Here is a 24,091-nt window from a genome sequence, read left to right as displayed (position 1 = left end):
TGTATACTTCTTTCTTCTATTACCAACAATATAGAAAGGTTTACAAATGTAATGTTAAAGCTAAAATTTCTGATAGGAGCACAAGGTTATGCCTCATGTAGATGAACAAGCAGCTATATAAAAAATTGCCCATCGAGAAAGTTCTCTCTGTTTCAGACAATAAGAAAATAATTATAATCTGATTAGTATTGTAATATACTGGATCACCCTTTTTCAGTGTTTTTTTTCATTATAAAATTTCCTATACTCTTAGCATTTTTCTTATTATGAGCAAGTTTTACTGCAGCACTTTTTAATGTAATCCTAGAAAAGACTGTAAAATGGATCTCTGAACAGTTATTTGTGTTTAAAGAGTCAAGGAGATGCTTACTACAACAAATTGTGTAATTTTTTTTTTCTAATAACCTATACTTTATTAGTAATCATTTAGTGCTGGGAGTATTTAGGCGGCTATTTAATATTGTAACTATTTGGATGGATTTATATATCTACCTTCATTATTACTTCGGAAACTCAGATTTTTAACTGTTGGGTACTTTAAGATTATCTTAAAATTCTGACTCTGCTTTGAAGTAGCTCAGTTCAATTTGTCTTTTTAATAACTTTTGGTTTTGTTGATTCTGTTTCAGTCTAAAGATGATGATTCTATTCTGGAAATGGACTGCAGTATTGACTTGCAGTTCAATTAAACACAGCCCAAAGTCTTAAAAATAAATTCTGCATGTGAATAATTTAGTATGCCTGCTTTTGGTGTTGAACAAACAGAAACCTTTTGGTATAAAATTCAGAAAAGGAAGTTAGAAAATGTAATTATGTTTCTTTTGGAAAAGGGTAGGCTGAGTGAAACAGGCACTTTCTCCTTGATATGGGAATTGTTGCTTTTCTCCAACTTAACAGAAGTTACTTCTGTCGGGTATCTCCAAGACATGGAGTTGCATCTCTTCTTACAGGTTTCCTAGTGTTTTGTGTGTGTCAGTTTGATCTGTGAGGGGAACCAAGCTCAGCTCTTTCTTTAGAGAAGTACCTTTTTCTCAGGACATGAAGGCACAATGCACAGACTTCACAAAGGCTGAAATTATATGTAATTGTACTTCAACTTTTTGAGCTTTTTTTACCTCCATAGTATTTCTAGTTGTTTTTGGAAAGACTCATCTTTTAAGCCTTGCTTATTTAAAAAAACAGTTAAAAAACAATAGGTAGATCTAGTTCAATTTATAATTAATTTCCTAGTAATCCATTGTGATGAAATTAATAACAAATGAAGCAGCAAATGGAGAGAAGGTGAAATTGTCGTCCTTGTTCTTTCATACTGAAATTTATCCATTAGCAGGAAGTCATACAAATTGTAATTTCCAAGTACCGTGTTCCTATGGACGCTTGAATGCTGCCCAGTTTTGACACGCTGGTCTCAGATTTCATTTACAGATGTTACGTAGAATGACGCAGAGGAAGTGGTGCCCTTGTATGGCTTTCTAACCTTGTAGAACTGGGGTCAGTGCTGTTGTTCCTCAGTGACCTGGGATATGGGACAGAGAGTACCCGTTGCAGGTCGCAGATAATGCCGAATTGGGGGTGGGGAATGGTTAATAGGCTGGAGGGCAGGGCTGTCATCTAGAGTGACACTGACAAGCTGGAGGAACGGACTGACAGGAACCTTGTGAAGTTCAGCAAAGACAAATGTAAAATCCTGTGTCTGGGGTGGGTAAAGGCTGGGAATGACTGACTGGGGAGCCGCTCTGCAGAGGACTGGGGCATCCTGGGGGAGAGGAGGTTTATGTGTTTCAGCAGTGCACCCTTGTGATGATGGAGGCTGGCCTCGTACTGGGCAGTAACAGGGTCTGGTTTTGGGCCACCCATGTAAACAAAACTGATGACAAACTGGAGAGGTGAGGGGAGGGCTGCTGAGATGCTTAGGGAACTGGCACATATGGCAGATGAGGAGAGGCTAAAAGACGCGTGGTTTTGGTGGGTTTTTTTGGGGGGGGGTTTGTTTTTTTTTTTTTCCCTGGAGTAGCCCACTGGAGGAAGATCTAATTGCAGTCTTCCCCTGCCTAAAGGGTGGTTACAGAAAAGGTGGAGCTAGGCTGTGCTGAGAGGCTCGCAGTTTGAGGACAAGCAGCGGTAGCAAGTTGCAGTGAAGGAATTATACCTGGACAAATGAGAAAAACCCTTCACTGTTAAGTGGCTAATTACAGGAATGAATTGCCCAACTCTATCCTTGGAAGGCTTCAGAATTTGATTAGACAAGGCCCTGGGCAACCTGGTTGAACTTGGAAGTTAGCCCTGCTTTGAGCAGGAGATCGGGCTAGAGACCTTCAGAGGTCCCTTCCAAACTGAATTTCTCTGTGGTTCTATCCAAATGATGTAAAAAACCAATTTTTGTTTTACTTTCAAAATATAACTGAATCAAAAATGGGCCTGGAAGTGTGCACTGTAGCGTCTTACTGGTGGCTTAAGCTTCAAAGTGTGCATATCTTCTACCAGAATTATAAATAAATTAGTTGGCCATGAGGATCATTTTTACTGGAGTGATGGGGAAAGGCCATAAGTAGGTAGGTAAGAGGAATTAGAAAAGGGATTAGTTTCAAATCTCCCTTCCACGGAAGGGAGGACAGATCTAGAAGTATGGGGATTTCCATGGTTGGGGTTTTTTTTTTTGTTAGTTTGCTGATGAAAATAGGGGAGGAGAAGGAAGTACGAATAGCATCATCTTAGCCTGCTATACTGTCAGAGAAAACCTAAGCTGAAAAAGGTCTGTTTAGTGGTCCGGGTGTTGTTAATTACCTCAGTTTCTCTTCGAGGCGACTTACACTATTGCCCATGGTTGCATTTAAAGTATTTGAAGTCAAAAATCGACAAAAGCAATCTCCCAGATGCTGACTGGGTTCTTTTTTGTGGGTTTTACCTTTTTAATGTAAAAAGCTGAAGCTCTCCTTGGCTCCCAGTAAATCAAGAAGAGTTTGAAAACTCCTACCTTGTGATTCTTTTAGATCTGTTTAAAATATAGGCGGATCCTTAAGTTAACTGGTATTCAGTGTCATAATCAATGTAAAAGAATTGAACTATACTGTTGTAACTACCGTGATTTAGGGGGTTATTAGTGCTGAACCCCTATAATCTATTTCAATGTAAAATCTGGAGGTGCTGATAAAAGAACAGTAGGATGGCAACTCCTGTCCAATTTCTGTCCTGGTTCTTAAAAGACAATTAAAACAGAATAATTCAAAGGATACTGAGGCACTGAGTGTCATAGCAGGGTTTATGTACAGGGAGGACATTGAATTCTTACTTCCATGTTTTGGCTTCCCAGATGGAGAGGGGACGGAATTCCTCATTTTCAATCAGATGGTATTTTCATATAGGCAGAATTACAAGTGTATAATTAGCTTTTCCCTGCACTACAGACAGAACTGCTGAGGGGAAGTGAGACAATATTAGAAATACAGATGTGACAAAACTAGACTTTGCACATTTTCCCACAAGACACTTATCTGGCACCCGACAAAGTTGCTAAACTCTTCAGAGGTAGTGCCTAGATCAGCACGTCTCCGTTTTGCTGGGAGCTGTAGAGATAGTAAGAGTTTTCTAGGGAATAGTTTGAAATGATGTGATGCTGCTTGTCTGTTTTCCAGTAGTCAACCCAGAATTAACTTTTAAAAAAAGAATAGTTAGGATCATAGTTGCGTTTTGGTTGTGACACCTGTGCTGCAGTTTCCTAGATTGCACACTGTCTGTCCTCCTGTGTGATGCTCTGTAGAAAGCACAATGCAAGTACTCGTCATAATCAATAGTGTACAAAATTATTCAAGTCTGGATACTGTGAATAGTTGTTTGAAATAGAGAAAATACAAGGCTGGCACATCAGCTAAATAGTGGTGTTTGTTTTCATCGCTCAGATACCTGACACGCTTTTCATCATACAACAGTTTAAACATGGATGTTTTATAAACCTTTGTTTTTAGGAATCTGTTGGATCAATCTTGGTGGCTCTATTTGATTTCCTACTCTGAAAGTCATCACCCTATAAAGGAAGAATGGTAGTTAGTTGAGTAGATGAGGTATAGAGTGACAGCTTGCAGAACTACCCTTTTTCCTTTCCTTTTTTTTTTTTTTAAGTGGGTTGTATAGATGAGTTTCTTCTATAGCAACTGTCCTGTGGTAGCACATCATGAAACTACTGTAAACACTTTAAACAGTGAGTAAAATCAAATTCAACTTGCTGTAGACAAAATGTTTGATCAGGTCTCTCCCTCTGGGTGTGTTGTGGTTTTTGTTTAGTTCATTGTGTAACTAAAGAATATGCCAAAACCAACTTAATTCTGATCAAATTAGAACATGTTCCTTACTTTGATTTTGGAAGTAAATGTAACACGTTTCTTTAATACAGTTTATTCAGAAAATCTGTTGGTTAATACACACTCTTTATTCTGCTTTTTGGCTGAATCCCAGCTATAAAAAATATGCTTCTATTAAAAAAACCTCTGTTTACAAATATGAATCAATTGACAGTTGTGGTCTTTTGATAATATTCAGGTGTTGGCATGTTCTAACCAGATAGTGATTTGTAAGTATATTCTATCTTCCTTAATAACGCCATCCTTTCAAGCTCAGCATGTGAAATGTTGTAAACTGTAACAGTAACACCTTTAGGTTTTAATGTAGTTCCTGACTGTAAGTTCCAAGTTTGTTTGGCACATTTATAACCTATACAGTACCTTTGATTAGTCAAGGCTCCTGTTTTTGGGTGTGTGTGTTGTTTTTTTTCCCCGAACTTGAGCAACATTTGAGAGCACCATGTCTCTGCTATACTTTGAAATCTGTGCTTTAGTCTTTTCTGAGTAAGCTGCCCTTACCTTTTTTGCAAAAGATGCCCACAGGGCAGATAATGCCTTAAGGTAGTGCAACAGTGTTAAGAAGGGAGATGTTTTAATATGCATACTTACATGGAATATTGGAGGAATTGTTGAGTATACATTTTATGTGTTTCCATATTTGTGGTACTTGTGTCTTAAGTTGTGAAGATCTACCTCCTCCCCATCCTTACCCCACCCCAGCACTGTAGGACTCTGGTTGCTCATTATTATGTACTGGGGTTTTTTTACTAGGCAGTAAGAAATCTAACCAGTGAATGAGCATCTAAAGCTATGTCCAGTTGTTCCCAGTTTTTCTTAAGGTGAAATAAGTTTGGACTGAAAAGCATTAAGTTAAATTTGCAGGTATGGAATAGCCTCATAAAATATATAGAGCAGGTGACTAAAACTTAAACCTGTCTCTATGTCAAACATACTGTTGTTCATCTTCTCACAGGGATTTTTATTTAATCTTTAGCAAAAAGGATGCCTTTGGCTACCCTCTTTGTATGCACTTCAGGAGTGGTGGTGTTATTGTTGCTGATGAACTGAAATGTTTAGAAAACATTTTTATTAGCAAAACAGCTGAGACCTCTTTCAATTGTCACTAAAACAATATAGGCAAAAAATACTTTCTAGTGGAAAAAGCAAATAAATGAGTTGTTACGGAAGATATTAAAAAAAACCAAAACAAACCAACCCAGAAATTTGTCCATTTAACTTTCTTGCTGAAATGCATGTGCAGTTTTTTGGCATAGATTCGGTTCCTAATTTAGTACATTGAACATGTTTCAGAAATAGGTCGTCTGTTAAATTCGGACATGGTCCATACTGAGAAGTAAGACAGAGAGAAAAGGAAGGTCATTGTCGATTCTTTCTTTTTTTTCCCTGATCCTTGGGTGTGTATTGTAGGAAAAAAGAACCACTGTGGTGCATGTGGCAAGAAGCATAGTGAAAATCAAATGCTGTCTTTGTTCTATAAATATCTTTAGAATAATTTTAAGAAATAAAAACCAAAACACGAGAGTTAGTGTTTTTTAAGGCTACTCTACAGCTGAGTGTTCCTTCCAATTCTTACATCACTTTCATGTTTAATATATTTTTCCAGAGAAATAATCACTTTTGTTTACAGTCTGTATCTTGCATTCATGGCTACGTTTCTTAGGCCTGTTCCAGCATGCTGTTGTTTCCTTTTTTAATAAAACTAGATCTACCTAGAATCACTTAAAAAAAAAAAAAAAACCAAACATTTTGTAAGGTTTGTTTCTGGGTATTGTGTCATTGGAAAGTCCTTTTCATCATGTGGAAGGGGTGTGTAAATATAACTGTGGGTTTAGTGCTGAGTGTAGTCTAACAGCTTGAGAAAGAGGAGATAGTAAAGTTATTTGAACTGTACTTTTATAGATACTTTTGTTGAGAGAAAATTAAGTTTCTTCTTTGCTCAATCTGTTTAATTACTGAGAAGTTATAAATAGTCTGTTCTGTTTAATTGGGTTAACTTCCAGATGCTATATACAGAGATGTAGAAAGGAAAATGCTCAAAGGTGCATTCATTGTATTTTATTTTCCAAATTTTGAAACAATTGCGCATTGTTAATTTATCATTAGTTTTTAAATTTGGGCACGCAGTCTTTGGTAACTTACAAAAATGGGCAATTTATTGAAATTGGCTCTTGAATTCAACTCTAAAAAAAGATATTTGAATGTAGTACTACAACAGCAAAATACTCTGTAAATGATGAGAATTAGGATTGATGTGTGTTTAATAAGCATCTTAAGAGAAAATAAACCAAACCTTTTAGTTAGACCAGTCTATGAAACTGAGTAGACCTCAAATTGGCCAACATTTATGCTCCTGATTAATTTTGATATCATGGACCTACTCGTTAATTTGCTGAAGCTGTTCTCTGGCATCATAAAATAATAGCCTTTTGTCTTCAGAGTAGTACTACTTTTGGGGATAGTTGCAAGATCAGGATGAACCTCAAGAGATTTAGAGACAACACATAGACTGCCCTTGTTACAAAGAATTGCATTTGCTTATATTTCTTTACAAGTTTTAAAGTTGCTTACTTGGGGATCTTTTTCTGGTCACATTGATCTTTCTGTATGATCTGTAAAATTAAGATGGTTACAGGTAATTATATAAGATACCATACCTTTGTATTTTTAAATAAGGTTAGGTGATAACTTGCAAGTTATGCAGAAAATCTTACATTCTGTAAACAAGGGGCTTATATATTTGTTTTACTTTTCAGCTGTACTTTCAGGTTTCCCAGCACAAACATCAAGATAACATTCACAGCTCTGTCCAATGAAAAGAGAGAAAAACAGGAGGCCCCGGAGTCCCCAGTGAAGCCTGTGCAACCCCAGATCTCTCCCTTAACAATAAACATTCCAGACAACATGGCTCACCTGATCAGCCCTCTCCCTTCTCCCACAGGAACTATCAGGTATTTAAACCCTGCAGATTGGATATAGGGCAATGTATGGTTACAGACTTCAGGCAACTTTCTAATTCATTTTAAGAATTTTGCTTTTGTGGTAAAAGTTTAGTTGAAGCTCAGCATTACCTTAGCCTTGGAGAAAACCACCATTCTGCTAACTAATAAGATAGTTGCATGAACAGCCTTTAGTAGTCAAAATTAACTTGTTAAATGTGTAACAGTTTGCTCAGGAGCCTGGCGTTCTTAGAACAGCAAAGAGCATATCTTTTTCTTGCATTCCAGATGATTTAGATTGCTTTTTACTCTTGCATGCTTATGGCAACACTTTAAATGAGGTAAGTCTAAATTACACCATTTTTAAACGTTCTGATAGTCACTGTCCCCCTCAAGTTTATAATCAGAAAAAATGTTTTTTGGTTATCATTAGTGTGGAAAATAGACTGATCTCTTATTCCAGAAGATTTGTTATTGATTAGTCATTGCTGGAAGTAAACAGATGTTTTACTTAAAATACAGCGTAAAATGCGGAGTTCAGTGTAGGGGAAGTCTTCTGCAGGGGAGGTTAATCTGGGTTTTTCACTTGCTGTGCTGCTTAATAGCCATTGTCCGACTTGTTATTTGGGACCAAACTCAATTAAACCTAAGCGAGCTGTCCTCACAAACTGGTAAAACTAGTTTAGATACAATTTTTAAAATTCATAGAAGGTTCAGGAGCAAAAATTTCATTTAAAGGCACTGAAAGTTGCGTTTCAAAGTCACATACGTGCTTTTGGAAGTTTTTTCTTCCCCTCTCACTTCCTGTATCTTCACTTGAGTGAAGGACTGTTAATGCTTGATTTTTTAAAAATGCAGATCTTTTTAATGAAATTTGAATGTAAGGATAATTGACTTCTTTCATGCTTGCCAAAATCTTGATCTCAATATTGTAGTGTTTAATGAGATCTATATGAATGGTGGAAGCAGAGGAAAAGACATCTAGACTTGACTGTATAACAGGTTTGCTTTCTTATTAAAATTCAGGGAAAACATATCTTGCCCAAGAAATGACAGAACAGCTCATAAATATTTCAGATAATATCACATATATCACTGCAGTCTTTGCCTCACTATGAATTTTGTAATTCTCTTCAGGGCTTTCGTGCACCTGTTGAGTATAGTTTATTTAAAAAAAAGAAAAAGACGACAGTTTTGAGTCTATTTTGAGAGCAAAGCTTGACAGTTTCTCTTCAAATCATCCTGTTTTGTAGAAGACTTGTAAACTTGCTTTGATTATACCATATGTGTCGCTTTGTCAATATATGCTAAAGTGAGCACAGTAGAGGGATGTTGTCGGTTGATATGTGAAAACATAGAACAGCAGTGACCTATATTTAAAAAAATAAATTAATTACACGTTTTGGCTCTAATCAAGGATTTTTCCATACAACACTTAAAAAAAATCCGATCTCCCTTGTATAGTATATCACTAGTAGCAAATTGTTGGTGGATTTCTTGTCATGTGAAACTGGAAGAATATTTTTTTTTTATATATATATATATTGCCCAATCTACAGTGCTTGTCTTGTTTCTGTACATAAAAAGGGAGGTAGCAAAAAACTTGAGAGGCCAGGCAGACAAACAAAACTTGGCAGATGTAAATTTGTTAAAGCTTTATTGTATAAATCTAAATAACGTTCTCTAGCTTTATTTGTTACTTGACGTTTTGAACCGTAGATTCAAGTTAGGTTAAAAATGTCTTTGGAGATAAGGCTGGTTCTGGGGGCACAGCAGGCTTTGTCATTCTAATTTTTAGTTAACTTTTTTGGAATTTCTGAAGACTGTGTTGAAATCAGTTATAGTATGAATTGCTGAGAAGGATGTGTCCTTGTGGAGAACTGCCAACATTTTTTTGGGGGGAAGGGGACAGACATCACACACTTGACTGTCTCTTTCCTGTTGGCTAAATGGAAATTGTAGAAGAAAACCGGCTTTGTGCAGCTGTGGTTCCCGTGGACTGTGTAAGGCAGGGGGACAACCGTTAGAAAGATGTTACAGTGAAATTATATGTAATTTTATCTTTGTTTTTCTGTGATGGATAGCAAGATGTGAGGTATCAAGAGCCACTTCTTCCGTTTGTTTGGCACCATCTTTTGCTTTCTAGCAGTGTATCTGCTCTGGCCTAATACGGCATTGAGTTAGATGAGTCAGTGCTGATTCCTCCCATTTATAGATAAATTTATGATTTTTATACATATATATGTGTGTGTATCTATGTGCACATACCTGTAAACGCTTAAAACAATGTTGGGTTAGATTTAAATGAGAGTCAAAGCTTTTTTCCCCTCACTGCTTGCTATATTTTTCTCAAATGTGCAAAAATACGGAACAGGAGAGATGATCTTTTTTGAGCAGACTGAATACAAGCATATGGCAGAAATTTCATGCAAGATGTGTTTCTTGTTTCAAATGAGTGTCTTAGAATTTCTGGTTGCTTATGTAGTTAAAGTGGACTTTTCTGTTGGCAAATCTTACAAAAATACAATACAACCTAATAAATCAGTTAATCCTTTTTCCTTTGAGGAGGAAAGCCTGAGCTTCATTTGACACATTTCTTCCTGCAATGATTTTAATTCCCATGGATGAGTTAGAAAGGCTTGGAAGATGGCGTTTATAATGGAAGTACTGACAGATCCTTAACTGTAGCCTAGAAGCTCTGGTAGTGGGCTTTTCTGCAATAAGAGCTTTTTGATTAGACATAATGTGGTGATATACTGTATAACAAAATAGTAGGATCTTCTTTTTATGCTCTACAGTGCTGCAAATTCCTGCCCATCTAGCCCCCGCGGTGCAGGCTCTTCAGGGTACAAAATGAGTCGTGTAATACCATCTGACCTACATTTAATGGCTGACAATTCACAGTCAGAAAATGATAAGGAAGCATCGGGTGGAGATAGCCCAAAGGTAAACATTGTTTGAAATCAAACCTGTAAATTACATCAAGTGAATGTAAGGCTTCTGAAATTTTGTTTGCTAAAGTATATGCGCTAAGTCATAATTTAACATTACAGACTTTAAAAACAATTTGGAGGTTTTTGTGATTAGATCTGAGATTTATTTTGACCTCTCTTCCCTTTGGGGGAGGGTCTGTATGTATTTTCAGTTCTATATCCATTTATAGGCTATTGAAAATTCTTTATTGTTGTATGTTTCTCCAAAGTTTTAATGTTATCTTAAATTCTGCTAATCAGAAGAGCAAAATTGTCTCAGTTTCTTTTCTGCCTCAAGATTTTTGGTTGTCCAAAAGTGCCTTAAATCAAGTTAATAGTGTTTTGTAACTTTTAATTTAGAAAGGGGTGTGTATATCTTTAAAGTTTATTGATGCAGACTTTTCTTTTTCTTGTACAGGACGACTCTAAGCCACCTTACTCCTATGCACAGTTAATAGTACAAGCAATTACAATGGCACCTGACAAGCAGCTTACACTAAATGGAATTTATACGCACATAACTAAAAATTATCCATACTACAGGACAGCAGACAAGGGCTGGCAGGTAAATTTGATATCCGGAATGTTTTTTTTTTTTTAGTTGTGAGTAATACTGGCAGCTATAAATGGTCATAAGAAGTCAATTGGTGAGCCTAACAGCCCTTCATAAATAGAATTTGTCAAATGAGTGTGGTGTCTTTTTCCTGATTATAAGTTCTCCAACAAAGTAGGCCATTTACATTATTCTGTATTTGAAACATTGCTTTATTCATGGAATGGTATTCTCTAGATCTCTAGGAGGGATGCATACAGACTTTTGGGGAAGAAAAGTACAATTGGCACTGTGGATTTAAAAATACGTATGCTATCTAGGAATGTAGTTGTGTTCTGTAACTTATAATCGTGTAAACATCCGTATTGTTATCTTGAGATAAAATTAAGATATTAAATGTTACAGGTTCAGTTTTATTTGAAAACGGTGATCTTGACCATGCAATACAGTGAAGGAACAAGTGTGTGTTACCTGTTGTTATCTTGCACTATTATGTGCCCTCTTCTATTTGTGCAACGTAGTCTATTTGTGAACTTAATCGTTTGTGTACTGAGTTAGACCAAACCTTTCAATTCTGTAGGAGTAATTTCTGCTTTCTTTCCATTTTTAAAGAGACCAACCTCAGCATTTGCCAGGATGACTAACCAAGTATGCATCAGTCTGGCATAGTCTTTCCAGATACGCATAAAGGTTCAATGCCTTTGCTGCCATTTTTAGTTTCAGCAAAGGACAGAGGAGCACAATCAGCAGGACTGGCCAGTTTGCCCGTATAACATTCAGACTGCACTGTCCATCATGGAGTATCAATTTCACTGTGTTGCTGCTTAGTACAGTCATGATCTGCAACAGAGGCATGCTCTGAAGTTATTTTCAGGGAAGTAAAATTTGGAGAGACTGGGGGAGGGGAAAAGTAAGGAGATGCTAATACTCGCTGTACAAGTAGGAGACTAAAGAATACATGCCTTCTCAGTAGAGGAATAGATTTTTAAATATTAATCGCATACTTATTTGGCATAGGGCCTATATGAAAGTTGAATCACTCTTAGAGGAATTCCAAGGTTACTGGGGAATGTAACTGTTCCTAGCTTTTTGCTATGGTTTGGCTAGTAAAGGACTTAGCTCTTGTTGTGGCTAGGAAGTCTCTAAGAATTTTGTCTCCCTTTCACACATAAGCAATGCAGAATCCTGGCTGCAGTCATATGAACAGATCTGTTTTAGCAACAAGATTCTGTTTATAAAATGTTGGTGTGCTTTTTGCTTCCTATTCTGAAATACCTTGAATACCTGTGTGTATAATGCTTCTTTATGTAAACATCATGGAACCAAACGTGCATACATTGTAATGCATGGTTAAAGAATTCTGCCTTAGAACAGTGTATGCATTTAGATGTATAACACTGCACAAAACCAAGGATAGACACAGCAGACATAGTATGTTCTGGAATAATTAATTAGCACCTATTCATAAAAATAATTGGAAAAGCTGAAAATAAAGAGGCTGTTCAGTCACTAGTCACATAAAGCACTGCTATAACACTAACAGGTGTACCTCATGTATGAATAGTTCTGCTAGCTTTTATCCATCAGATATTAGATTACAGTTAGGATGACTTATGATAGATGTTTTAAATAATATTTGAAGCTATATATGCACATATTCAAAACATAGAGTACATATATGTGTATAGTATCCAAATCCTATACCTTAATAAGTAGTATTGAGGTATTTATATCCTTTATTACATAAAGGTCTCATTTTGTTGAGGACTTGAAGACTCCTCTTCGTGAACTTATTTTAGCAGGTACTTTTGGATCTACTCTTTTATTCTAACATATGGAGAAATAAATACAATTTATAAACAAGTTCTTGGCATCTTTCTAGTTCTGTTTCAATTTTTGGCAGGGAAAACCATTTCTGGTTTCATCAGTTTGCATTTAAGAAACCATACATGGTTATCATTGCTTTAAGTTTTCCAAACTTGCCATCAGGGTCACGAACTCAGACGTTTGAGCAGGATTTGCACTTGATTTTGCAAATTTTTGAAGAGCTTTTGTTAATGTAAAGCTTTTTCTCCATTTTCCCCCTGTTCCCCCACAAGTATTTCAGTATGTATGCTTATCTTTATTTCCTTCTTGTTCAGTGATAATATTTAGAGAGCTTTTGGGTTTATATCTCTTAAAAAAAAAAAAAAAAAGTGTGCAAAGCCAAGCAGGGTGTTAGCAGTTTTCGACACCTCTCTGATCAAAGAATTATTTGTGTTACAGCAGCATAGTGAGGATAAAGTAATGTGCAAACTAGAGTGCGTTAATGAAGATCTTGCTGAAGAGCTGTTTTAGGACCTACTGCCATTTGTTGTTTTCCTAGACACACTAAATCCTTGGCTCCTTTGTTGAGACAGGCTGGACTGCGGGTGAACTCCCAACAATCTAGCTGCATTTGGAACTTGTGTAATTTAACCTTTTCTTTCAGTATTGTGGAACAGTTACAGGATTATCATGTAAGATCAGAATCAGTATATGCTGTATTTTACTGGCCCTCCTAGAATGAACTGACATTTTCTTTGACACCTGGGGAAGGGTGGTGTATGAAGACTGATAATTTTTTTTTTTTTTTTTACACTGCATTATGCTCGAGTATTTGTAGCGTTCTAACAGTTTGTTGCAATCACCGTGTTTCTTGTTAGAGAATTAAATGGGATTCCTGTTATTGCAGCATTAGCATACTGTTTTTTTAATTGTTGGGAAAGATTTGAAAAATGCAAGAGTCCTTTCAGGTTTATGGCACTGCCTTTGTAGTGCTCTGAGTTCTGTTGAATTAAGGAATTAAAGAGCTGAACCCCGAGTCTCCTATAGTACGAACTGCTGCAGTAGGCCACATTCTGACTTGGAAAAGTTATATGAATTCTACATATTTTTTTATGTTCCATAGAATTCAATACGTCACAATCTCTCTCTGAATCGTTATTTCATCAAAGTACCACGTTCCCAGGAAGAACCAGGCAAAGGCTCATTCTGGAGGATAGACCCTGCCTCTGAAAGCAAATTAATAGAGCAGGCTTTTAGGAAAAGGCGGCCTAGGGGAGTACCTTGCTTTAGAACCCCTCTGGGACCACTCTCTTCTAGGTAAGGAAAAACAGATGAACGAAAAGACTATGGCTGTTGTTTAATCTTCAGGCTGATACAGACTTGATAGTTTTGGATACAGTCACAAGTTCAGTAACTTAATCTCATCCGGACTCAGTATTTGAATTCTGTATCATTTACTAGGAGGCTGCCCCATACACTAGGCTTGTTTTTATTGCTTGTTTTTAGTGTTAAAGAACTGACTCAGCTTGCATAACTAACTATCAGATTGTTAATGTAAGCAAGCCTTGCTGTACCTTTGGTTGTTTTTTTCACAGAATTATAATTTTAATTTCTAACTGCCATCTAACTGCATTTTAAAACTGTTTGCAAAGAAAATTATCAAATACGGGCTACCATTTTATTGGACTTAGAGATGACAATTATGTGTTTAGTTTGATAATGTTCAAGCAGAATTCATGATGGGGAAATATGTGGGTTTAAGTTACTCCCTCTGTAAAGTTACGGCCTTTCTGCTGGTGCGGATCTTTTATTACTTGTCCTGTAGACTGAGATTTGCTCATCATTCTTCTCCACCAGAAGAAACGTTCATGTTTCACAGACTGTTTAGAGAGTCTCCCTAAGAAGGCATCCAGCCACTTCTTCTCCATTAACCATACCTGAAGTTTGCTTTTAAATTCTGTCCCTGTTTAACAGAAGGTTTATAAAAAGATCATCAGAACTGCTTTGGGTTGTAACTGTACTTGCCAGAAGGCAGAGGTGCCCTCCTGTGGGCAGTGTGTGTTATGGTCTCTTTAGAGGAAGGTCGCTGTCTTTCACAGTTCAGAAGTTAAAACACATCAGCTGCTGCTTTCATTTTTAAATACAGAAGTGCCCCAGCTTCTCCTAATCACTCTGGAGTGTTGTCTGCACACTCCAGTGGAGTCCAGACCCCCGAGAGTCTGTCCAGGGAAGGATCTCCAGTCCCAATGGAACCTGAGCCTAGTGCTATCCAGCCAAAACTAGCGGTAATACAAGAAGCACGATTTGCACAGAGTGCCCCAGGTGAGGAATCCTGAAATAAGTGTTGGGGGGTTGGAGGTGGGAGAGGGCTAATATGTAAGTATTACCAAGACTTCATATGTACAGCAAAAAAAACCGTAAATATTTAACCTCTTAACGTTTAGAGCAAATCTTTGATAAACACGTAAACATGCTGGGTAAATTCTGTTTGTGTACAGACAGACTGTTCTCTGTGTGCTGTTCAGCAGCCTTGATCACTTCGTTACTAAGCAGAGATTGTGCTTCTGTCCTGAATAGGACTGTACTGTCTTGTAACAGTTGTCACTTCCTTTCAAAACATATTCTTTCTGGTTTAGGAAAAAAAAAAACCAGAAACTTTAGGTTACATGGGTTACAGAAATAAGCAAATGTCTTGCACACGTCTGTGGTCATGTCATCCTTTCAAAGGTGGGGATAAAAAGAATTGAAAGGATAAAGAGAGAAAGAATAAATTTGCATGATAAGAATTTTCCTATTTAAAAAAAAAAGAGTGTAAGGCATGATGGGATAAGGATGTATTTGTTCAATTACCTTAGCTCCTATACTTTTGCCATCCATTTTCTTGGTGATATTCTGGTACTACAGAAGTGCCAGTGACTATTCTGTGGCAAAGGCAAACATGGTCCTGAGCAGAGCCACCAGGCTTTCCCCAGCCTAGGAAGCTGAGAGTTTTGCCAATGCAGACGTGCTCCACACAACACCTGAAGCACGTATATGTTCCTATCTATGGAAAGGAGATTTACTAAATGAGTATTAAATATATCTATGGTAGTATAGCTGCATTTGACGGGGGCTGGTGGTGTGTGTTTGCCCAAGTGGTGCATGGGTCTTGCTGAGTTAATACAGCACTACCTTTAATATGTGGCTTGGAATAGCCATGTGTCATAATCTTCATTGTCCGGTTTTATCTTTTGGATCATTCAGGCATTAATGAAGGAGGTGGTTAATCCTCTGAGGCTTTAGTGTTAAGTTTAAAAGAATGACTGGCTTAAAAGAAATAATTAAAATTGGCAGCCTAATTTTTATCTCTTTCTTGGTAGGATCACCTCTATCTAGCCAACCAGTTTTAATTACTGTACAACGGCAGCTACCACAAACTATTAAACCCGTCACCTACACTGTTGCAACTCCTGTGACAACATCGACATCCCAGCAGCCTGTAGTTCAGACAGTGCATGTTGTCCATCAGATACCAGCTGTGTCTGTCACAAATGTGACTGGATTAGCACCAGCAAACACTTACACTGTAGCTGGACAGGCAGTAGTCACGCAAGCTGCGATGGTAACCCAGCCCAAGGTAGAACCTCAAGAGAATGGAGACCACAAGGAAGTAAAAGGTGAGAACCTGTGGGGTTGTTTTGCTAGCTCTTCATACAGAAGGATTATTATTTGAAACTTGCTTCCAGATGAATGCTTGAAATGTTTGGCTAAAACTGAAGATTTTGCATCGTAATTTCTCAGATATGTTGGAGCTAGTAATAAAACAGTATACTTTTTTCACCGAGGGATGATTGAGTAAAAACAAATGGTTCTTTAACACTTTCTTGTTTTTAACAATGTTTTATCTTCTGTTTTTCAGTTAAAGTGGAGCCTATACCTGCTATTAGTCATGCTACAATAGGAGCTGCTAGTCGTATCATTCAGACATCTCAGACCACACCCTTACAGACAGTTACTATAGTGCAACAGGCACCTCTAGGTCAACACCAGCTACCAATAAAAACTGTAACACAGAACGGAACGCACATAGTACCTATCACCACTGCGATACAAGGACAGGGCAACGCTGGTACGTATTGCATCAAGATGTTCTGTTGCTTTGTACATGTTAAAACATCAGAGTTTGATGTTAAAACATCATCAGTGCTGAATTTTTGAATTCTGTTCTCATGTCTTTCGTATTTACACTGAAAATTAAGTTATACAAAAAATTTAGATTACAGCCTTGTAAGGGATTGTTCCCTCCCTGTTGGTAAGAACCAGTGTTTCTCTTCATTGATGATTACCTGAACAGCTATTTATTCTCTTTGTGGTCATTATAGGGATGTACTTAGTGGTGACAACCGGTCCTCCCTCCTCATTAAACCCAGGATATAAACAAGTTTTAAAAGGAGTTCCTGTAAAACAGTGCCATTAAAATGGTAACTGCTGCCCAGATGATTTGTCAAGAACCAACCAACAGGAAAACAAGACAGAACTTGCTTGTGGGTTGGCTTTTTGAACTGTTACTTTTTATTCTGTTTTTATTGAACCTGTACTAAAAATGACAAAAATTCTGTAAGATTTTGAGGTTCTTGTCTGAATGCCATCTTTCCCCCTCTCAGACTCAGCAGTCTGAGTGGGTAGCAGTAGTTCTTCATAATTTTCATATATTCACACTTGTTCACAGAACGTTCAGTTTTGGTTTGCTTTGCAGGTGCATACAGCTTGTTTTAACAATTTCACTTCGTGATGTTATCTGATACTGAGGTAGCTTTTTTTGTCATAAAATATGTTTATATGTTTACGGAAATAGTTTTAGGCTATCTTACATCAATTTATTACATGCGTTTCTGCTCTAAAGTCTTTCTAATGGAGTGAATTATCTGCTTTGTTTCCTTTTTACTCTTCTTCCGTCACTGACTTTTATAGGTCAGTGTTCTGTCTGCTTCCACTTCATTTCCAGCTTAAGTAAAGCAAAAGCAATCACTGTCAGACTTCATGTGCAGTTTTTTTGTCAGAAGGGATGTATGAATTGAGCCGAGTCATGTGAAATATACTGAAAAGTTATTTTTAAAAGTAAGAAGTAATTCTTTTTGTCTTTTTCCTAGACTCTGAAAACTCAACTGATTTCAACGTGTTCCCCCTTTAGGAAAGCCTAATGGCTTCTAGGCATTTTTAAGAAATGTGGCTGAACATAGGGGTAGAATTGTGCTTCTCACTATTTCACTGTGTGTGATAGGGGTGCGCTTGCAGTGATGGGAGTTTTCACTCTGAGATTCCTGGGCTTAAATACCTAATGAGATGTTCACATTTTGAACAGCAAGTGAGGTGTATTCCAAGTCCTGGTCTCTCTGTTACAGTAACTCCTAGACCAGCAAGAAAGCAGGGTAATTCTCAGGCAAAGCATCTGAAGGGGGAACTAGGCCAACAGAAATACAGATTTGTTTGTATGCGTCTACAAATGTGTCTGTGTTCACACGCATACGTTACATTGGTATTTCCACACACATTTGTATGTGTGTGTGTTTCTGTCTTCGGAGAAAGAAGATTTGTGCAATCTGAAAGCTAAGAAATCCAGAGCAACTACTGTTCTAACATTTTCTATTTGTAGTAAGAAGGTGCTTTCAGATCTTACTCTCAGCAAAACACTTTGGCAGCACTTTCTACTACCTGTCAGTCTAACTGAAAGCTGGGAAGTCCAAAATAAATTCAGGTCTCTTATTGCAGAATAAAATTATGCAACTAGATATTCTTTGTTTTGACTTCCAGTGCAGATTTCAAACATCATTGTTCTTTTGTGTGTTTCATACTTCCACGCTGCAGCCAGCAAGTCTCTTTCTACTAAACAGACCCCGGAGTGAATAATGCAGTAATAGTCTTAATGCATGTTTGAAGATGAGGGGTAAACTTCTTATTTAAGCAACAATAAATTTGCAGTAAGGCATTTTATTCAGAAGTAACTATCTCTGTGGCATCTATTCAGAAACCGTACAAGGAGTAGCTTTTCTAATAGAAGCTGAATGACTGTTGAGATACGTGAACAAATTATTTTACAGTGCAGTGAAGCTTTTTGTATCGGATAAATATTTTCTGAAGTATTTGTTCTACCAGTAAATACTAAGTACAGAACAGTTTGGTTACATGTAGAGGTGATATTCCAGGTATTCTCTAGGATAGCTTACTAAGAACAAATATAACACGTTTAGCAAATAAGAATTCCTTATGGACTTCATGTTTAAGCTCCACTAGCAGGGAATGCTGTAATAATGTCAGCAAAGCAGTGGTGCTGAAGAGAGGGAGCTTGTGTGTTTAAAAAAAAAAAAAAGCAAGTGGTTTGATAATGTTTAGATAAATTTTCATGAAATACAATGGACAAAGAAATATATTATTAGTATCTTGCATTATTTGCAAAGACATTTGAACAGTTGGTTTGATAAAGTCAGGGTCAATATTGAGAAACAGACTGCTAACAAGTAGAGGGAAGGAACCTTTGGATGTCTCGGAAGGTTTAAAGGACTGTACTTGCCCATTGATGGTGACTTTTACTACCTCTTCCATGGAATAAGAGATTAAAATCTTGTATAGGATGTTTGAACTGCATACATTTCTGTTGATCTAATTCAGTTGTGTACTTGAATCTAATCAAATCTGTCATTTCTTAATACTACTGCTTGTTAAAGCACTGCCTTTTCCTTACATTGTGGGTAAATGCCTCATTATCTGTCAAAGAGGAATTGCTACTTGAGTCGTCTGCATCTCATGGCTGTGTGAATCACACAGCTTTTCCTAAATAACGTACAGCCACAGATGAATAAGATGTGGTGGTGCTCTCCTTCCAGGCCAAGTAATGCATTCTGCAGTGATCCATAGACATGGCCAGAACCTACTGAAAGGGGATTTTGAATTCGCTTCCCAGTTCTGTCAGAAATTATGGTGTAGACAGGCTTTGAGTCATTTAATCTTTCTCTGTCTTCAGCTCCCCATTGACAAAATGGAGATATTTCCCTGTTCTCCCACCTTTGTCCAAATCTGCATGAATGTTGAGTGATTTGGGAAGAGGTCTTTCAGGTTTGTACAAAAATTAAACAATTGGACCGGAATCTCAACTGGGATTGCTAATACTCCATGTAGTACAAATAAAGGAATTCATCATTTTAATGAAAATGCAAGCTTGCTTTCAGTATCATCTGTTTTGACAAAGACTAGGGTGCTGAAGTTTTTATTATCTTTTTACAGCTGCTGCGAGTCCTTTGCATATGTTAGCAACCCATGCATCGGCATCGGCATCTCTTCCAACAAAGCGCCAGAACGGAGACCAGTCAGAACAGCAGGAACTCAAACGCATCAAAACAGAAGATGGAGAGAGCATAGTCATAGCTGTTAACGTGGACACCCCATCTGTGGCAGTGAGTGATAAAGGCAGCCAGAACTAGAAACTTAGGGGAGTTTTCTTTTTTTTAAGAAAAAAATAAACTCCATGGTGCCAAAAGGAGACACTTAAATATAACACCTAAAATGTTGGAACATGTTCTCACGCAGTGGGGAAAGGGGCCCTGTGATCAGACTTCAACTTTCAGCACTGAAAAAAACCCAACACAGGTGGCCTTAAAACTTGGTAATTTAAAGTCAAACTGCAAAACATCTTGTTCCAGAGGCTGTGACCCCCCGCTCCTCCCTGCCCCCTACTGAACTGTGTACGCTGAGAAATACAGTGTTGGGGAGGGCTGCAGCTTTAAAAAAATCTTTATCAGATTATTTTAAGGACTGAGTATCTCAGTGTAACGGCAGCATGATAAGCGCTTAGTGTGAACTGGTTTCAAACGATTGTATATTCCTTAAAGGGAACAGAGGCAAGGAGCCATTTCCTACATCTTGGCAGCTAGCCTTTCATAATGACCTACCCGATGCAGTTGTTGGTAGATATGCAGTATTTTGTTGTTCACATGTGGAATTAGAAATTTTTGAGGTGTATTTTCATTTCTTTGCAAAATAATGGGGTCTTTGACATTTCAAATCACTCCATTTCTACTCCGGAAACTTTGGAATCACACAATACTTTTCATGTGAAATTTTGTTTGGTAAAAAACTGAATGTAGGGTTTTTTTAACCAATGGAATGATTTACTTTTGTCTGTCCTGTTAAAGTTCAGATAAAGCTACTTTATTACATCTGCAAATTTTCATATTTTAGCAGTTGCCTGATAAATTTAATCAAATTTTATTACCATGTGTAGTGATCAAATGCTTCTTTGGGCTTGCATGTAACTGATTAGAAATTACAATGTAAATGAGCCGTTAACTGACGTAAAGAACTGCTATGAATTTGACCAGAGCTGCACTTACCTGTTTCTCTTTCTGCTACCTTTTGCTGTTTGTTACTTTGTGTTGACTTTGACTGTCCCTGGCATATTTTTCCAGTCTAAAGTAAAACAAGAGTCTCGCTTAATATTGTGTATGTTTAAGATAACAGACTGTTCTTCATTTAGAAAGATAAAATTCTTTATCACAAGTCCTTTTAAAAAGAGAGTAAAATTATCTTGTCAGAGGTATATTCGATATTTTTAAGCTTAAGCACCCATCAGTAGAAATTAATCTGACCAGTTTCTCCGTAACACTTTTGATGTCATACACTGACCTTTTGCGGTCTCCATTAAGAGTAGCTGTTGTGGTTTTCTAACAGTGGCTACCATATTATTATAATAATTTTTTTTTAAGTGTGTGTTCTGCAGTTGAACATTTTAAAACGTATTGGTAATTTCTCACTTTAATTGTGGTAATAGATTCCACTTTACATTTCAAAATTAAATTTAAACGTAAGGCTGCTGTTCAGTCTTTAATTCACATAACGTCTTACTTCCTCATGCAGTAAGGTGAGTGAAAGCTAGGTAGTTGGCTTAATTTGAATCTGATTTTTGTCATTTTCTGTAATAATGATGCATTATTTATATTTCCTTTTTCACTATGAAAGGAAAAACTGTATTTTCATGATGGACTGAACAGTTTGGAGTGACTTATTTAGGCAGCTTTTGGGAACTATTTACCTAAAGACCAAATATGAGAAATCTGTACAAGTTTTGTGTTCATCCACAAAATGGAACTGTTACAATGTCTCTGCAGATAATACATATTAAAAAACTATGAAAAAAAACTCTACACAAGCTGAATTTATAACAGGCATTTAAAAAAAAGCATAACCTGAAAAGAAACATTTCTGTAAAATTGCAACATTTTCTTTAGAGGTTTTAAAAATAAAAAAAAGTAAAGTTTTAACATACTTTTTTTAAGAAAAAAATCCAGTACTAGTAATATAATTTGGTGTTGAATGAATTGACTAGAATGTGGTTTATTTTCAGAAGTGAGAATCTGTTCACAACTAGGGCTAGGTGAATAATAGTGTATAAGATTTTTTAAATAAAATTAAATTTTATTCAGCAAATTAACTAAGTTGAAATTACTCAACAAGTGTGTTTGAAATATTTATGTATATTTTGGGGTGGTTAATCCAATTTATGTTGGCAGTGCCAAAGGAAACGGTATCAGACGAAACAAGCCAAGGTGATCCTTGCTATCAGTTAATGGTAGGCAAGCTGTACACGATGTCCTCCTGTGTAGAGGGGGAGATGAGAATATGGTCTGGGTCCTGATTCTGTAACGTGGTGGTGTTTTACACCTTTTGGTGCATGTGGAGTTTGGCACAAGAACGCGCCTTCGTTCACATGGATAAACCCTTTGAAAAAGCTGTGCGATGTGAGAAAACGGCTTACGCTCTTACATAAAAATAACACATGCTTATCTGTACTTTTGGTGATGCTGAGGAATGCTCATACGGGATAATCTCCAGTGCTTTTGACTAATGCAGACTTCTCTGTCTTAGGTGTCAGGCCTTACTAAATTGAGTCATCGGGTTGTTGAAACAAAACTGTCCCCTGGTTTGTCTGTGTGTAACTTATGTGCTTCCCACTATTAATACAGTGATGGTTTCCGCATAATAGCAAAGGCTGAATGAGACTCCTGTCACGCTGCTGCTTCTGAGGTGGTGCTCGTGACTTTTCTTAAATTGGTCTTACGTGCTGATCATCCTGGACTCCCACGGTCAATATGATCTTTCTTTTGCAAATGGAAAATGTCTTCAGGTGATTCATGTACGTAGAGATTTGACCGCTCTTTAGCAATTGATGTAACCTTTCCAGTTATCTTTTGTGTTTTGTAATGCATGGTATTATTTCCTTTTGTGCTCCTTCTAGGCTGCCTGTTCAGTCTTCTTTCTGTTAAGAGTCAGCTTTTGTGTAATCTTTAAAATTACTTTGAAAAAGACTCAAAATTCTGACATATGGAAGACCTAAGCGTGCGTTTGCTTCTAGTGACAGAAGTGTTCATCTCCACTGCCAGCGTCTTCTGTCCTCCTTGCGTGAGATCCCTCTCCCGGTCCTTACGCCAGCTCTGTTTTTGATCGCGCTGCCTGTGGCAGTGGCCCTGCATCCCAGCAGGTTTGGGAAGGCGGCAGCATGGTCTCCTGGGCAGTGGGATATTCTTGCCTTCGGACACGACAGTTCTGCCTTGGTGCTGGCCGTTACAAGAGCAGCTGTAGGGTATCGTTTGATCCGCCAAAGCGACACTGAGTCTTCAAAACAGAGAGGGGACTGTGGATGGAGTGGTGAGAAAAACTAATTCTTCTTGGTCACCGTGGTTAGTCTCAATTCTGAGCTGCTGCCTCCCCCCTGCCCGCATTGCAACATATTTACCACAATGGTAGCAGTCTTTATTATACCATTTTTAATTGTGCTGATTTAGGTAAATACCTGCACCATGCTAATCCCAAAAGATAAAAAGGCACTTCTGCTTCATAAACCACTTCACAGTACAGATTGCTGTACAGGAGGTAAAACTGGGAAAACTTTGCCTTTACTTGCATGGTTGTTACAATACAGGTTCATTTTAAAATGTTGGTTTTCATAATTACTTAAATCCAAAAGTGGAACTTGAAGTTTCAACGATCTGTATTCGGATCTATGTTTTGTATCTTGATTTAATTTCCCCCAAAAGGTAAATTTTGAGTGGTTGGTAGTCATTCCCCAGCCCCCTGAGCTGGAAGACAGGGACAGTGAGCAGAATGAAGTCCCCAAAATCCAAGGGGAAATGGTTAGCGACCTGCTACACCACTTAGACACACACAAGTCTATGGGGCCGGGTGGGATCCACCCAAGGGTACTGAGGGAGCTGGCCAAAGCCCCCCCAAAGCCACTTTCCATCCTTTATCACCAGTCCTGGCTAACCGGGGAGGTCCCGGTTGACTGGAGGTTAGCAAATGTGACGCCCGTCTACAGGAAGGGCCAGAAGGAGGATTCAGGGAACTACAGGCCTGTCAGCCTGACCTCAGTGCCGGGGAAGGTTATGGAGCAGATCATCCTGAGTGCCATCACACGGCACGTACAGGACAACCAGGTGATCA

At 37.6% G+C, this 24,091-nt stretch overlaps 1 protein-coding gene across 1 annotated transcript in view; it reads left to right on the top strand.

The window, feature by feature from the left end:
* FOXK2 (forkhead box K2) overlaps positions 1-21,819 on the top strand; it is a 64,376-nt gene extending 42,557 nt beyond the window's left edge. The window contains exons 3-10 of the mRNA XM_009326474.1: positions 7,109-7,303; positions 10,090-10,237; positions 10,682-10,828; positions 13,746-13,939; positions 14,769-14,944; positions 15,982-16,278; positions 16,521-16,730; positions 19,880-21,819. Coding sequence (XP_009324749.1) covers positions 7,109-7,303; positions 10,090-10,237; positions 10,682-10,828; positions 13,746-13,939; positions 14,769-14,944; positions 15,982-16,278; positions 16,521-16,730; positions 19,880-20,076 — 1,564 coding nt within the window. The 3' untranslated portion in view covers positions 20,077-21,819. The remainder of the gene's footprint in view (positions 1-7,108; positions 7,304-10,089; positions 10,238-10,681; positions 10,829-13,745; positions 13,940-14,768; positions 14,945-15,981; positions 16,279-16,520; positions 16,731-19,879) is intronic.
* Positions 21,820-24,091: the final 2,272 nt, after the last annotated feature.

Source organism: Pygoscelis adeliae, unplaced genomic scaffold, assembly GCF_000699105.1.
Source record: "Pygoscelis adeliae isolate BGI_AS28 unplaced genomic scaffold, ASM69910v1 Scaffold61, whole genome shotgun sequence".
Taxonomy (NCBI): Eukaryota; Metazoa; Chordata; class Aves; order Sphenisciformes; family Spheniscidae; genus Pygoscelis; species Pygoscelis adeliae.
Note: the sequence above shows the minus strand (reverse complement) of the source record. Positions and strands in the feature narration are given on the sequence as shown.